Genomic DNA, 13,863 nt, shown 5'->3' with positions numbered 1-13,863 from the left:
CAGCCTTTCCTGATGTGGATGTGATGACATAAGACAGCAGTTCTATTGTGCAACAATAATGTTACACCCAGTCCACATTTCAGAGCTTCCACAATTTGCAGAAATGGCCACAACCAACGGGTTGATATAAAAGTCGGCACTTGGACAATTTTCCAAACACCCAATTTTGCTTGTCTGTATCTACATTACCACACTTACTTCAATATATCAACCATGGCACCTTCCGAGGCAGCAAAGAATGCCCTAAACACCACTCTGGCGGCCATGCAACTGCTCATGAAGTGTTGCATGAAGTTGAAGGAGGGTTATCCAGAGAGTTTGACACTATCAGATGACATCGCCAGGCGTGTGGTGAGTTTATTTATTTTGGACTTTGGAATTCCTGGCAAGCTAAACCCCACACAGGCCAAAAATCTAAGGATCCATGCTGGGGATGCAACATCATTCTCCCTGCAGCTACTCTCCTGTGCTGCCGTGATCTGGCAGTACTCCAAGGGCGGTACTTTTGAGTGCATCCCCGACTGGACCTCTGTATCTGACAATGACCCAAGGATCCAGAGCCACCCAAGGTTTGACAAGACCATGGGCTACCACAGTCCCTCTGAGATTGAGGTTTCTACCTCTTTTGAACCCGTAAATTTACCTGTGTCTGCTGTCCTCTCCCAAACAGACACTTTGATGCTGCCGTCCACGGTCTTGGCGGTCTTGCTGACTGCATCCATCGCAGATGGAGATCCAATCACCTCACCGGACACTCCACCCAGACCAACATCTCCGCCACCCAAGCCTGCAGATCCAAAATCATCTGCTGACACTTCAGCACCTCCTGCAACTCCCTTCAAACACAATCTCTTTGTGGCTGGCACTCAGAAGAAATCTGCAAAGGTCATGCTACAGGTCAGCAAAAGTAAGAAGAGAAAAGTGGCAGATGATGACACTGACAAGGCAGTTACTGACACACCTGAGTTGCCTCCCTGGTCCTTGAAACTGAGGCAACAAAGGAAGAAGAAGTTCCGATCAGATGAAGACCAAGACAAAGCTCCCACCGGAACGGTATATGCGATCCCAAAGGTATGTCAGTTGCATGAATTGTTGACCAAATTGTTAACTCCCTCAGCACAAGGTATCGCTGCCTGTCGCTGCTAAGAAGGATGCTGACTCGGCAGTTCTGGACACTTCTGATGTGCCTGATGACACAGGTTTCCAGGATGCAGACACCAGGGTATGTTATTTGCGCTTGACAAAGCTCTTCCACTCACTCATTTATGTAGCCTGCCCTATGGGTCCAGGATTCCCATATCACTACCCCGTTGCAGGCAAGTCATTCTGTATATGTGTCACAACCCCTTAAACGAATTAACGCAGGGCAGAGACTAGGACTCAAACAACAAGATAATCACAAAGAGGATAAGGCAGCAGGTACGTCTTGGATTGCTCACTTGGAGATACAAGAGGTTTGAACTAAAGAACTACTGACTACGACGAGCTACCTATATACACATATTGAAACTGAGATCGAAATTGAGTATGAACTAACTAACCAATCAGAATAATTAAAGGTATCGTACGATTCTATATATAACTATGATGTCATAACATGTGCCGTAGCCGCAGTAAGACTCTGGAACATTCCAAGAGTGTCGCGAGGCATGACGTCAACATCTTCGGCATTGTCCGATCGATCACGTGACTCTGGTAATTCTACAATAGACGCAATAATAGGGACTTCTTCAACAGTAAACATATTCTTAGGAACAGGCGCTGTGACTGGGCGCTTAAAGGACTTAGAATTAAGGAACAAATAATGGTTTGTATTTGGAACTCGTGACATTACCCCCTCTCTAGGATGAGCGTCATCGCGAATGAAACTAGGATGAATAAACTTCTTGCGCCATTCCAAAAACTCTTGGGTTTCGAACACCGATTTGTTAATTTTGCGGGGATTTAATGCCTTCGGATTTTGCCGGTGAAATTCTTGAACTTTCAACCGTGCATTCTCAAGGTTTTCCTCAGGTTCCCATGTCGCTTCTTCTATCGGATATCCTTCCCACTCTACTAGGTATTGGAGTTTTGATCTGTGCAGTCTCGAGTCTAGGACTTTTCGTACTGTCCATTCGGAATCGCCTTCTGATAAGATCTCTGGCGGCGGACGATGATGTGGAGGTCTTTGGATTAAGGTCGAGGGGGAATGCGGAGTGAGTAATTCTACGTGGAATACCGGATGAATCTGATATTTTGCTGGAAGGTTCAGGCGGTAATTTACATCACCCGTCTTCTCTAGCACTTCAAACGGACCAAGTCGTCGATCGGAGAGTTTCTTATTTGGTCTTTTCTGACGGATATTTTTGGCATTGAGCCAGACCAGATCTCCTTTCTTGAATTGTGGTGCGTCTTTTACTCCTCTATCATAGAATCTCTTCATCCGCTCATTCGCCATTCGCAGCATACTTTCTGCGTCTTCCTTTGCCTCTTTCATTACATCCACTCGTTCATCAGCTGCAGGTACTTTAGAATTGGAAATTGGTGAAAAAGTAAACTCTGGATCGTATCCGTAGAGTACTTTGAATGGACTATGACCCGTTACAGTGACAGAGTTATTGTGAGCGAATTCTGCTATCGGAAGCCAGTCTACCCAATCATTTTGGCGGTAAGACGTGAACATTCTCAGATATTGCTCTACTTCTTGGTTGATTCTCTCTGTTTGTCCGTCTGTCTGAGGATGATAAGCCGTCGACATGTTCCATTTTATGCCTAGGCATTTCGACACTTGTCCCATAAATTTGGAGACAAATTGTGTTCCTCTGTCCGATATCACCTGTTTCGGAGTTCCATGGTGTTTCCATACGTTATCTAAGAAAAGTTTCGCGATTCCTCGAGCGTCAACTTCCTTTTTCGTAGGCATGATGTGCGTTTGTTTCGTGTATCGATCAACGACAACAAAAATAGAGTTGAACCCTTCGCTTTTAGGCAAATCTACTATCAAATCACAGGTGATTGATTGCCAAGGTCCCGCTGGTATTTCATTTGGTTTAAGCGGACCATGTGGTTGCGTTGGGTGAATCTTCGTTGCTCTGCATCTATCACAGCCATCTACGTAATCGTGGACATACTTCGTCATTGAAGGCCACCAATAATTTCTGGAAATCAATTCTAAGGTTTTGGCACATCCAGGGTGTCCAGCCGGTGGAGAGTCGTGAAACAACTCCAATATCTCTCGGCGGATCTCTTTATCATTTGGAACGTAAACCAGTCCTCGGAATAACACCAATCCATCCTCCACATTCCACTCTTCGACTCCTCTACGCAATTGTACCGGTGCTGCTTTTAGCGTTTGTAGCGCTTTAGCGACTTCGGGCTCTCGTTCTGTGCATTGCCTTATCTTTCTCAGCAATTGTTTTTCTCCTTGCACTAGAACTTGACCTCTTTTAGCAGCTTTTACAGTAAAAAACTCCGGTTTTAACAAAATACGATCAGAATTGTCGTTTTCTACCCCCCCTCTGTGGTCTTCTCTCCGAGAAAGCTTATCGGCCTTATCGTTGACTACACCAGGCTTATGTTGGAGCGTAAATTCATACTCCGCCAGGAACAAACTCCATCTGGCTTGCCTTCTTGTCAACTTTTGGCTCGTCATAAAGTATTCGAGATTCTTATGATCCGTCCAGATCTCCACATGGTGAGGTTTTCCCTGCACATAGTGCCTCCACTCCTCCAACACTCGAATGATTGCAAGTAACTCTTTGTCATGGATGTCATAATTTCTTTCTGCATCGTTCATTGACTTAGAGTAATATGCCACGGGGTGCCATAGGTCATCTTCCATCAGTTGAGATAGAACTGCTCCAGTTGCATAATCAGAAGCATCGGTTTCTATTTTCATTTTCTTCTCAACGTCAGGCATTACTAGGATCGGAGCTGATGTAAACCTTGACTTCAGTTCATCAAAAGCATCTTGCTGTTTCTCCGTCCAATCCCATTTGACATCTTTCCGTAATAAATCATTCATTGGTCTAGCGATGTCTGAGAACCCGAAGATAAATCTTCTGTAGAAGTTGGCGAAGCCCATAAATGCTTGAATATCTTTAACGCATTTGGGTACAGGCCATTTCATTACTCCTTCTACTTTCACAGGGTCCATTCGAACACCACCCTTCTCCACTATCAACCCGAGGAACTCGACTTCTGTCTGTTCGAAGCTACACTTTTCAGGCTTCAGATACAGATCATTTTCTTTTAGTCGTTTCAGTACCTCTCGTACAACTTTTCGGTGTTGCTCCCTATTGCCATTCGTGAACACGAGGATATCATCGATATAGACAACTACGGTCTTTCCATCAATTAAATTTCTGAATATCTCGTTCATCATGGTTTGAAATGTGGCAGGGGAGTTTGTTAACCCGAAGTACATCACGGTTGGTTCATGGTGACCAAACGGCGTTTTGAAGGCCGCCTTCCACTCATCTCCTTCTTTCATGCGAATATTATTGTACCCCCATCTTACATCCATCTTGGAGTACATCGTGGCACCGGTTAAAGCATCAATCAAATCTTGAGATCTCGGTAGCGGATATGCATTTTTAACCGTCTTCTCGTTGAGCTTTCTATAGTCCATCACTGGTCTTAACTTGCCATCTTTTTTGGCCACAAAGAAGAAAGGTGCTGCCACTGGAGATTGTGAATTTCTTATACGTCCCAGTGCAGTCTCGGCTTTTAACCAATCTTTCAAAGTGTCCATCTCCTTGGGTGATAAGGGATAGGGTTTCGCATTCGGCGGAAGATCGCCATCATCTTTAAGATCTATCGCATGATCCCATTTCTTTCTTTCAGGGAAGCGCTTAGATTCTTCTTCTGAGAAAACTCCCAGGTACTCATGAAGCCAATCGGGAACCATCTCTTCGACCGATTTCTTCACCTTCGTTGCTTCTTCTGCAACCTTCTGCTCCGTGGCAACCGAGGCTTTATACTTGATCCATTCTCCAGGATACTCTTCGTCTTCTATTTCCTCAACTGTCGCCCTCTTCATCGCCATGTCTTCTTCGTCATCCTCTTCTGTGGGAATCAGGTCTGGCACTTCTTCTATCTTTTTTTGTTCTTTTCTTTTTTCTTTATTTTTTTGTCTTTGTTCTTTTTTAGTAATACATTTAACTGGGCAACGAGAGAGTGCAAAACGTCCAGCGTTCCAATCTATTTCCGGGTTGTGATATCTTAGCCAATCTATGCCAATAATAACATCATCGCTTCCTAAGTCTGTAACCATGAAGGCTGCTTGATCCTCAACATGATCACCGATCTTTAGACCTAATTCTGCATAATGAGTCATCGATCCAGCGGCATTTAACGAGCCATCGATATTTTTAACCGGAATGGGCCTTAATAATTTATGGCACCGGACTTCGTTCTTTTTCACAAACTTTTCGCTAATAAATAATGTCGATGCACCGCAATCTACCAGTGCTTTCACATCTGCTTGTCGGTTCTTTCCCTTCAACGTGATCGGAATGTAAAAATGCTCAGATTTGGATTTAATATATACTTCTGATACATCCGAGAACGTAGATAGAATGGAGAAACGATTGTTCGGGTCTAAGTTCGCAGACTTTGACTTCGACCCTTCTAAAAACCCTTGCCTTCCTTGGAGCTGACCCAAGCTTTGAACCAACTCGGAATAGGGTCTTCTTCTTTTGGCACTGTAGTAGCCTTCACCTGCACTTTTGGTGCGACTGCGTCTTTGCAGTTTCTAGCCATATGGCCTTCGCCTCCACAGCGGTAGCATTTGAAGGATCCAGTCCTTCCTTGAGGTTTTGGAGCACCTCGCTGCTTGTTGGCATCGACGTCCATAGCATCGCTTTCCCTGCTCGGATCAGGTTTGTATTCAGGGGTCCTGGGGCCTTGTTTAGGGGTCCACCAGGTCGTCTTCTTTTTGTCCGCGTCCAGCTCTTCGAAGTTGCGTCCGATTTGGATCGCATGTTCCACCAGTTTCTTCATGGTGTTTTTGTCCTCGTAACGGACATGAGCAAGCTGTATTTTGACGCGGTCTTGAAGTCCCATTCTGAACTTCTGCCTTTGGTCGTAGTCGGAAAAGGAAGTGTGTGCGGCCTTTTGTCTGAAAGCGGCCGCGTACTCTGGAACCGAGGAAGATCCTTGTCTAAGGGATTCCAGTTCTCTGATCGCCTTTCCTTCATGATCTTCTTGCCCCCACATGGCTTCTAAGTCTTCCAGGAATTTCTCCACGGTCAACTTCTCGTCTCCGGTCCTTCCAAGTTTAGTGATGTAAGGTTGCGCCCATTTGGCTGCAGTGCCTTTCATGAAGGAGAGCATTACTCCTATTCTTTGGCCTTCTTGGATGTTGGGCCATTGCGCCGTGTATAGCGCTACTTGGGATATCCAGACCATGAGTTCTATGGAGTCTTTTTCTCCAGTGAAGTCTTGGGGTTTCGAGTATTTGATGGAAGGGGAAGAGTTCGATGAAAGTAGACTAGCTCCTGCAGAGCCGAAGGATGGTTGTTGAGATTGTATCTTTACAGTCTCGTCTTCTTGCATTTCTAGGTGTACGCCCAGGAGTCTGTTTGCTTCTTCTAGAGCCGCATTCTTGGCTTCTAGTTCTGTAATTCTGACCCTGAAGCTTTCCGCTTGATTTGCAAGTGACATGTGAATGTACTCGACAACCTCCTGTGGAGTGGATGGTAACACCACTGTCGGTGCAGACTGTGTAGGAGAGTTTGGTAATTCAGACATAGTGCCAGTTGTATTCTGGAACCCGATTCACTGATGTCTGTTGAAGAGCTGCTCGTAAGGGCTCTTCCGAAAGGGAATGATGGTGAAAAGAAGAAAGTTATGTAATGGAAAACTGAAGCGGTCCCCGATATCTGATCGGATCTACCATGTACTTCAGGATCGAAGGGTTCTTTAATCAACCCAACCGATGCTTCCCTAATACTAACTAAAAAGGATACGTAACTATACTCGATCGAGTGGGAAAAACTAGGGACAATGCAATCTCCGTTCTGAGGGTACAAGCCTAGGACAAGTTATCACTCTTCCAGCCGAAGCTTACAAGTGCGAGTCTCACTAGGGTATGTCGCTAAATCCTCGTAGGTCGAAAGCACGGTTTGTCGTCTAGACAGTTCCGCTATCGACTCGAAACGAATGCCTACGTGCGTATGAAGAAAGGAATAGGTAAAATGAAACTATAGTAACGTTGAGCAGGCAGGGTTTTGGGCCAGCACTCAAAGTTGCAGTGACACGCCTAATGTCGTGAACACCTCCGTATACTGGCGGCTGCGGTAAGACAGGGCCTGGTATAGGACTACTAACTACGAAAGATGATAGGTAAAGAAATGCGCTCAAATGAGCAAAGGGATAAAACAAAGGATCGTGGCGGTTAAGCCGGGCAAAAGTATAACGGCTTTGTTTTGGTTGATGGTGTGATGGGTATCAACACGACCAAGCGAAAGAAAGAGAGATGCGAGAGTGTAACGCGAGAGTCGGAGTCTCCTATAGTTCAAACCTAATGTCACAACCCCTTAAACGAATTAATGCAGGGCAGAGACTAGGACTCAAACAACAAGATAATCACAAAGAGGATAAGGCAGCAGGTACGTCTTGGATTGCTCACTTGGAGATACAAGAGGTTTGAACTAAAGAACTACTGACTACGACGAGCTACCTATATACACATATTGAAACTGAGATCGAAATTGAGTATGAACTAACTAACCAATCAGAATAATTAAAGGTATCGTACGATTCTATATATAACTATGATGTCATAACATGTGCCGTAGCCGCAGTAAGACTCTGGAACATTCCAAGAGTGTCGCGAGGCATGACGTCAACATCTTCGGCATTGTCCGATCGATCACGTGACTCTGGTAATTCTACAATAGACGCAATAATAGGGACTTCTTCAACAGTAAACATATTCTTAGGAACAGGCGCTGTGACTGGGCGCTTAAAGGACTTAGAATTAAGGAACAAATAATGGTTTGTATTTGGAACTCGTGACAATATGACTGCTGTAATATGCTAACCAATTTACAGTATTCCGTCTGTCACCACCCCCGGAAATGTGACAAGTGCAGGAAACTCGACATACCCTGCCTTGTCCTGCTGGACAAGAAGTTTGGATGCACGCGACTAGTGTGTGCCAACTGTGATCACATGAAATCACATGTGCAATTGATGGCATGGGTGTTAGGGAGAGGTTGCAGGCGAAGACCGCTGTAGCAGCATCCAATCCTCCCAAGCACTCTGGAATGCACATTCCGAAGTCCCGCGCCAAGACACCAGCTGGCTGCTCATCTAGGAAGACAAACCTACTGCCCCCGCCCCCTAGTTCCTCTGGTAGTGAACAAGAGGGTAATGGTAAGTTTTTGATTTGATCTGAGCAGCTTCCACTCATCTAGATTCCGCAGAGGCAGAGCAACAGCCAATGGATGTCCTGCCTGGAAATGCTCCAATGGCGCAACTTCCAATGACATCCACAGCCGACCTAGTCCCACAGCTGGAACAGGATGCCCAGCCTGCGCCGGCCAATGCCATGGATGCCGAGCCAACAGCAAGACACATCTGGCAAAGCATCCAGGACCTTGGCAGGAGAGTAGATTTCTTCGCCACCAATGAGCAGGTGGAGGCATTGGAGGTAAGAGTTGCTTCAGCGGAGACCAACTTCAACCAATGGTTGAACATCTCGGATGCATGGCGGAGAGTGATGTCCACATCTTGAGGATATTTGTATATTCCCCCCCAGGAACACAACAACGCCCTAGTTACACACTGTCCTTGCATTAATGTCTCCCGATCTTACAATATGGCTATTCTTTTTGTCTTTTCAAGGTTCTTGTACATACTGGCTCCTGATATTCTGAGGATTTATGCCCCGTGTCATGCTCCTGTTGTTACCATATGACCAGCTTTTATATGTTCTAGGTTCATGTATATACTGGCTCCCGATATTCTATGCCCAATGCTATGCTCCAATTGTTACAATATGATTGACCATTTTGTATTGTAAAGGTTCTTATGGATACACTAAGCCAATATTCATGAGCCCGGCACATCCGAGATCAATGTTTGTGCTTTAGCAAACCAACTGGGCCCAACAAGGCCCAAGGGAATTGCATTTGGTCTTGGAAGGGCCCACAAATCAAATTATACAGCATAGACTTTGCATTTGATTTCGGAAGGGCCAGCTGGTTATTTCTCTGGCCCAAGATAGGCTAATATGATTTCAGAAGGGCCCAGCTGGATGTTCTTAGGCCTAGTACATATGAAAGTTATCTCAGAGGGGCTTGTGGATAAGCCCAGCAGGTTATTTCTTTGGCCCAGTGCTAGTGTTGGATCTTGGAAGAACTTAGGGAAGGGCTCAGCCAGGTATTGTAGGCCTAGTCGGTGGCTAGTAATTTTTCAACCCAGAACGTACACAAGCGGCTGGGGAAGGGGCATCTACAGATTGTTGGTAATCATCTTGGAATGAGTGGCAGATGGCCCCGGTAAACAATTTTGTAAAGGGCCTACGGATATGCCCAGTACATCAATATTTATTGCTGTTTCAGGAAGGTTTGGTGAGGGATTTTTCAGGCTGTACAGTGTCTTACAGATCTCCCAAAAGAGTAAAGCATTTGGTCTCGGAAACACTGCTGAGTGCCTGGTACATGCACATGTCATCTTGGAAGGGCCGATTGACATTACTTTGACACAATATAGGATTTGGTCTCAGAAGGTAGTATAGCGAGGTTTAGTCAATAGGGATGCATCTTGATATACATATCAGAGGGATGCACCATACATGTAGCATCCGCAATGATATGTCCTCTACCGCATGAACTATCTATACTGGAGTATTATGACATTGACTGTCACAGGTTCATGTGATCATCATGAAGTAAAGTATATTCTCACTAGGGAGAACAATATGTAGCAACCAGCAATGCAGCTCATATATACAAATTACATGGACCAAGACCCAGCCTACCGGAACGTCGACCAGGAACAGCATAGTCAGGACAAAAGTGGCTGAAATTATTATATATATGGTAATGGTGACTTGCATAACAGATCTGGGTATCACGAGATGTACCAGAGATGCTGACATGCTCTCTATTGGGCATCCGATGTGTTTAACCGTTGCTCCAATGCTTTCAACCGCTGGTGGAGGATATTCTCCACTGAAGAGACTCTTGCCTCCAAGGTATCCACCCGCTCATTGGTGGCCAGGAGATCAAATCTCCTGCTGAGGTCCTTGATGCCCTGCAGAATGTCCCTTGCAGTTAGCTCAGGACTGGCAAGGTTGGTCGGCGCAAGCTGATCATCCAGTTCCAGTCATTGGCTTCTGAGAAGAATTGGGAATGTATGCATGAGCACATCATCTAGCAGGCCAGGCTGTTGCTCCGCATCTGAGAGTCATCTCAATGAGTTCAACTTCTTCCGATTTGATGGCAAACTCACCTGCCATGAGGTCAAGTTTAACCCCAGAAGAACAGGAGGATTGCGCAAGTGTTTTCTGAGCCGGCATCTTGGAGATCGCGCCAGATGTCGGAAAGTGCATTCCGGAATGTTTGGCAGAACTTGAGGAAGCCGCAGATGCCTTTGCCTGCATTCTCTTCCTCATGCCGACACCGTCTGAGGTACTGTCCACTCTGAGATCATTTTATCACTGCCTCTGCTGAGGACCGATTCACCGTTGCTTCCGGAAGATCTCCTACGGCTGTGAGGTACCGTCCGCTCTGTGATCATTTTATTGCTACCTCCACTGAGGACTGATTTACCATTGCTTCCAGAAGATCCTGTATGGCTGTGAGATACTGTCTACTCTGACATCATTTTATCACTGCCTCCACTGAGGATGAGGTCGTATATTCCATTTATGTATGGTAGAATCCTCCTTACTGAGACTTGTGAGAAGGCGTGTGCCATGGGCAATAATCAAATTGGCTAGCTACAGTATAACAGATACTAATATATGTCGCCGTTCTCCCTAAGTCATTGTATGATAGCTTTATGGGAAAAAAACAGACTGGTATCAAGCAAAGTGGACTTTTGGTGATACAACAAATTATAAATGAATCAAATGACTGTTAGTGGCCCTTCACCAAATATACGGCAGCGCTTTGCAGCTGGCTCCTGAACATCTTTCTCAGGATGGAATAGATAATTCAGCATATCCAAGTCATGCTCCGCCACAATCTTCTGCCCATCCCACGCACCATCAGGCCATCAAATATCCTTCCGATTGACATAGATAGGATAATGTGTCTTCTGGATCAGTCCAGCCCAATCAAAATTGAGCAACATGAAGTGTTTGTCATCCCGCACAACAAAATTGGTATCTTGAAGGTCGCCATGAACGTATCCATCATTGTGATTGTGTAAATCCTGGATGAGAGAGGTGATGGTCTCCTTCAGCGGCTGATGGTCCAACACACATATCCCACTGAGCAGTCGGTATGAGCCAGGTCATTGCAGAAAGCAATCATTATCAATATCAAGGGCATCCATAACCACCAGATTCCAGCTGCTAGGTAAAGAATTGTAGGTGATAAGTTTGGGGGTGTTCCCCTTGCTGGCACAGAATTCGTGGGCCTGAGGGGAATAGTGCCTGACAAACTTGATGCATATCTTGCTCCCAGCCGCATTGCTGATGGTTTCCCCAAAGAAGATAAGTCGATCCCTGAGGATTTGAGTCTCAGCATACGAGAATTGCTGGATAAAACTGGTGGAATTGGTATAACTCCGAGGGTAAGGACATTTAAGATGTGGATCTTTGGGTGCGAGGGACGGGATTGGATGGGAGTATAGTTTTGTAAGTTTCTCAACGACAATTTTGAGAGCCTCAAAAGTACAAGCTGCCATCACTTGCATGTGGAAGTCTCTTGAATGCCAAAACAGCGGAATCATAGGGACCAGAACATTGGACTGGACTTTTTTGGTGAAAACAGAGCCTGAAAAGCCGATGCATTCCCCTAGTTGTGATCAATAAAAAGCTGTATCAATTAATCTGGTGAAATGAACTAACCAAAGACAATGATATGGATGCATGGAATGAAAGACCGGAGCCTCGCCATCTCAATCTTCAAGTCTTCCATAAACTTGCGGTAGTACAACATTGCTCCATGAATGATTTGGCAGTGTCACTTCCAATCTTGTTCTTCCCCTCAATTATCATCAGCACAAACTGTCCATTGGTAGACAAAAGATGTCCATCTGCTGTACATCTGGTCGAGCCAACCATAGAAGCATTGAGTATAATACCGTAGTCCCGGAGCACTTGCCGGAATGTATTCATCCACACGAGCTCATTGGGATAGAAGGAGGCCATCTTTTCTGAAAGTTGCAAAACAACCTTATTATCACAGACAGTTGGTTGATGATTTTGACAATCATCCACGAACTCAGCGAAGATAGGCTCGAGAAGAGTAATGGGAACAGGGTCCGCGGCTCTGCAAGGACGATTGCAAAGGTACTCTTGCTGGTCCTGCTTTGTAGAGAATGTGGATGGTTTTGCACCAGCCTACGGAGTACCCGCGCCCTTCTTGAGATAAGTGATTTGCCGATCAACAGCTGGAATGTGTCATGCAACGGCAGGATGTTGTACAATGATATGAATACATCCGCACTCTATTCCATCTGCAAACACATCGGACAGCTCAATTAACGGGTGCAGCTCGACACCTCTGTCTATGATCGTGTTCCGTAAGTCTATATTGTTCCAATTGATCTTGACCTTCCAAAATATCAGATTATTAACATTCAACCGTAGGCATCAGATCACTCACCTTCCATAGCTCAAGATGGTCAGCAGCAACATGGTCAAACTCTGGCTTCTTAGCGACCTTGATAACATTTTTGAGGTCACTGACGGTCTTCGTCCGCTCAACGTCGACTGGGAAAATATGGCAAGGATCATTGCCGAAGACTATGCAGTTGAGTTTCAGGTGGAGCAGTCCGGAAGACACTAAGTCAGACCACCATCAGTAAGGAAAGGGTGGCAATATTGAAGGACAACTCACTGGCGGGCGGGCATTGGATAATAATATGCAGATACTTGCGCGGAGGAGCATCGGGAAAAATCTCTACCATTTCATCCACAGGTGATAGGGATTTCATTGGGTCAAGTGTAAGATTGTTGAGATTGTGCTCAATCATCTCGTCGATAGGCAGGTCGACCTTCCAAAATATCAGATTATCAACATCCAATCCTAGGCATCAGATCACTCACCTTCCATAGCTCAAGACGGTGAGTGGCAACATGGTCAAATTCCGGCCTTTTCTTGTCTTTGATGACCTCTTTGAGGTCACCAACAATCTCCATCCACTCAATGTCGACTGGGAAAATATGGTGAGGATTATCGCCCAAGACAATACAGTTGAGTTTCAGGCAGAGCGGTCCAGACACCTGACATTGACAACAAGAGTGATGGTGTCTCGAGCGGTGACTGCAGTGAGTGCTCACTGCTGCAGCAACAATGCACTTACAAAGCCAAGCAGCAACACCCCATGACCAGGAAATTGATTTTATGTGAGAATACACTGTGCCTGGAAAATTTCATCCCTTTCCAGGTATCCGATGCACCATTTATGGGTGAGAAGTGGATTAAGGCCTGTTGCGGTGCATCTGTTGTCGCAATCAGAGGTAGTTTGATTTATCTTGCATGCACCACAACAAGCCTTAATCCACTTCTCACCCATAAATGGTGCATCGGATACCCGGAAAGGGGTAAAACAGTCTATGACAAAATTTCCTAGGCACAATAGGCCTTAATCCACTTCTCACCCATAAATGGTGTGTCGGATACCCGGACAGCCATACAGGATCTTCCAGAAGCAATGGTTGATAGGCCATTCCTGATGTAGATCAACTGCGGGTGC

General features: G+C 45.5%; 3 protein-coding genes across 3 annotated transcripts; 2 read left to right on the top strand and 1 right to left on the bottom strand.

Moving 5' to 3' along the window:
- Window positions 1-213: 213 nt before the first annotated feature.
- F5891DRAFT_1195394 (uncharacterized protein) lies at window positions 214-1,460 on the top strand (the record flags this gene model as incomplete). The annotated part of the gene is made up of 4 exons (XM_041368114.1): window positions 214-351; window positions 406-1,071; window positions 1,124-1,222; window positions 1,272-1,460. 4 exons carry the CDS (start codon window positions 214-216, stop codon window positions 1,458-1,460), a joined length of 1,092 nt encoding a protein of 363 aa, XP_041219835.1.
- A 6,723-nt stretch (window positions 1,461-8,183) lies between these two features.
- F5891DRAFT_985146 (uncharacterized protein) lies at window positions 8,184-8,722 on the top strand (the record flags this gene model as incomplete). Its single annotated transcript, XM_041377547.1, has 2 exons — window positions 8,184-8,361; window positions 8,403-8,722. The coding sequence occupies 2 exons, from the start codon at window positions 8,184-8,186 to the stop codon at window positions 8,720-8,722; spliced, it is 498 nt and encodes a 165-aa protein (XP_041219834.1).
- A 3,783-nt stretch (window positions 8,723-12,505) lies between these two features.
- Window positions 12,506-13,397, bottom strand: F5891DRAFT_985144 (uncharacterized protein; the record flags this gene model as incomplete). The annotated part of the gene is made up of 6 exons (XM_041377546.1): window positions 12,506-12,555; window positions 12,604-12,718; window positions 12,771-12,877; window positions 13,005-13,161; window positions 13,214-13,320; window positions 13,391-13,397. 6 exons carry the CDS (start codon window positions 13,395-13,397, stop codon window positions 12,506-12,508), a joined length of 543 nt encoding a protein of 180 aa, XP_041219833.1.
- Between the last annotated feature and the right edge of the window lie 466 nt (window positions 13,398-13,863).

This window comes from Suillus fuscotomentosus (assembly GCF_016647785.1).
Source record: "Suillus fuscotomentosus strain FC203 chromosome Unknown F5891scaffold_82, whole genome shotgun sequence".
Taxonomy (NCBI): domain Eukaryota; kingdom Fungi; phylum Basidiomycota; class Agaricomycetes; order Boletales; family Suillaceae; genus Suillus; species Suillus fuscotomentosus.
The sequence above is the reverse complement of the archived record's forward strand: the minus strand, read 5'-3'. Positions and strand labels throughout refer to the sequence as shown.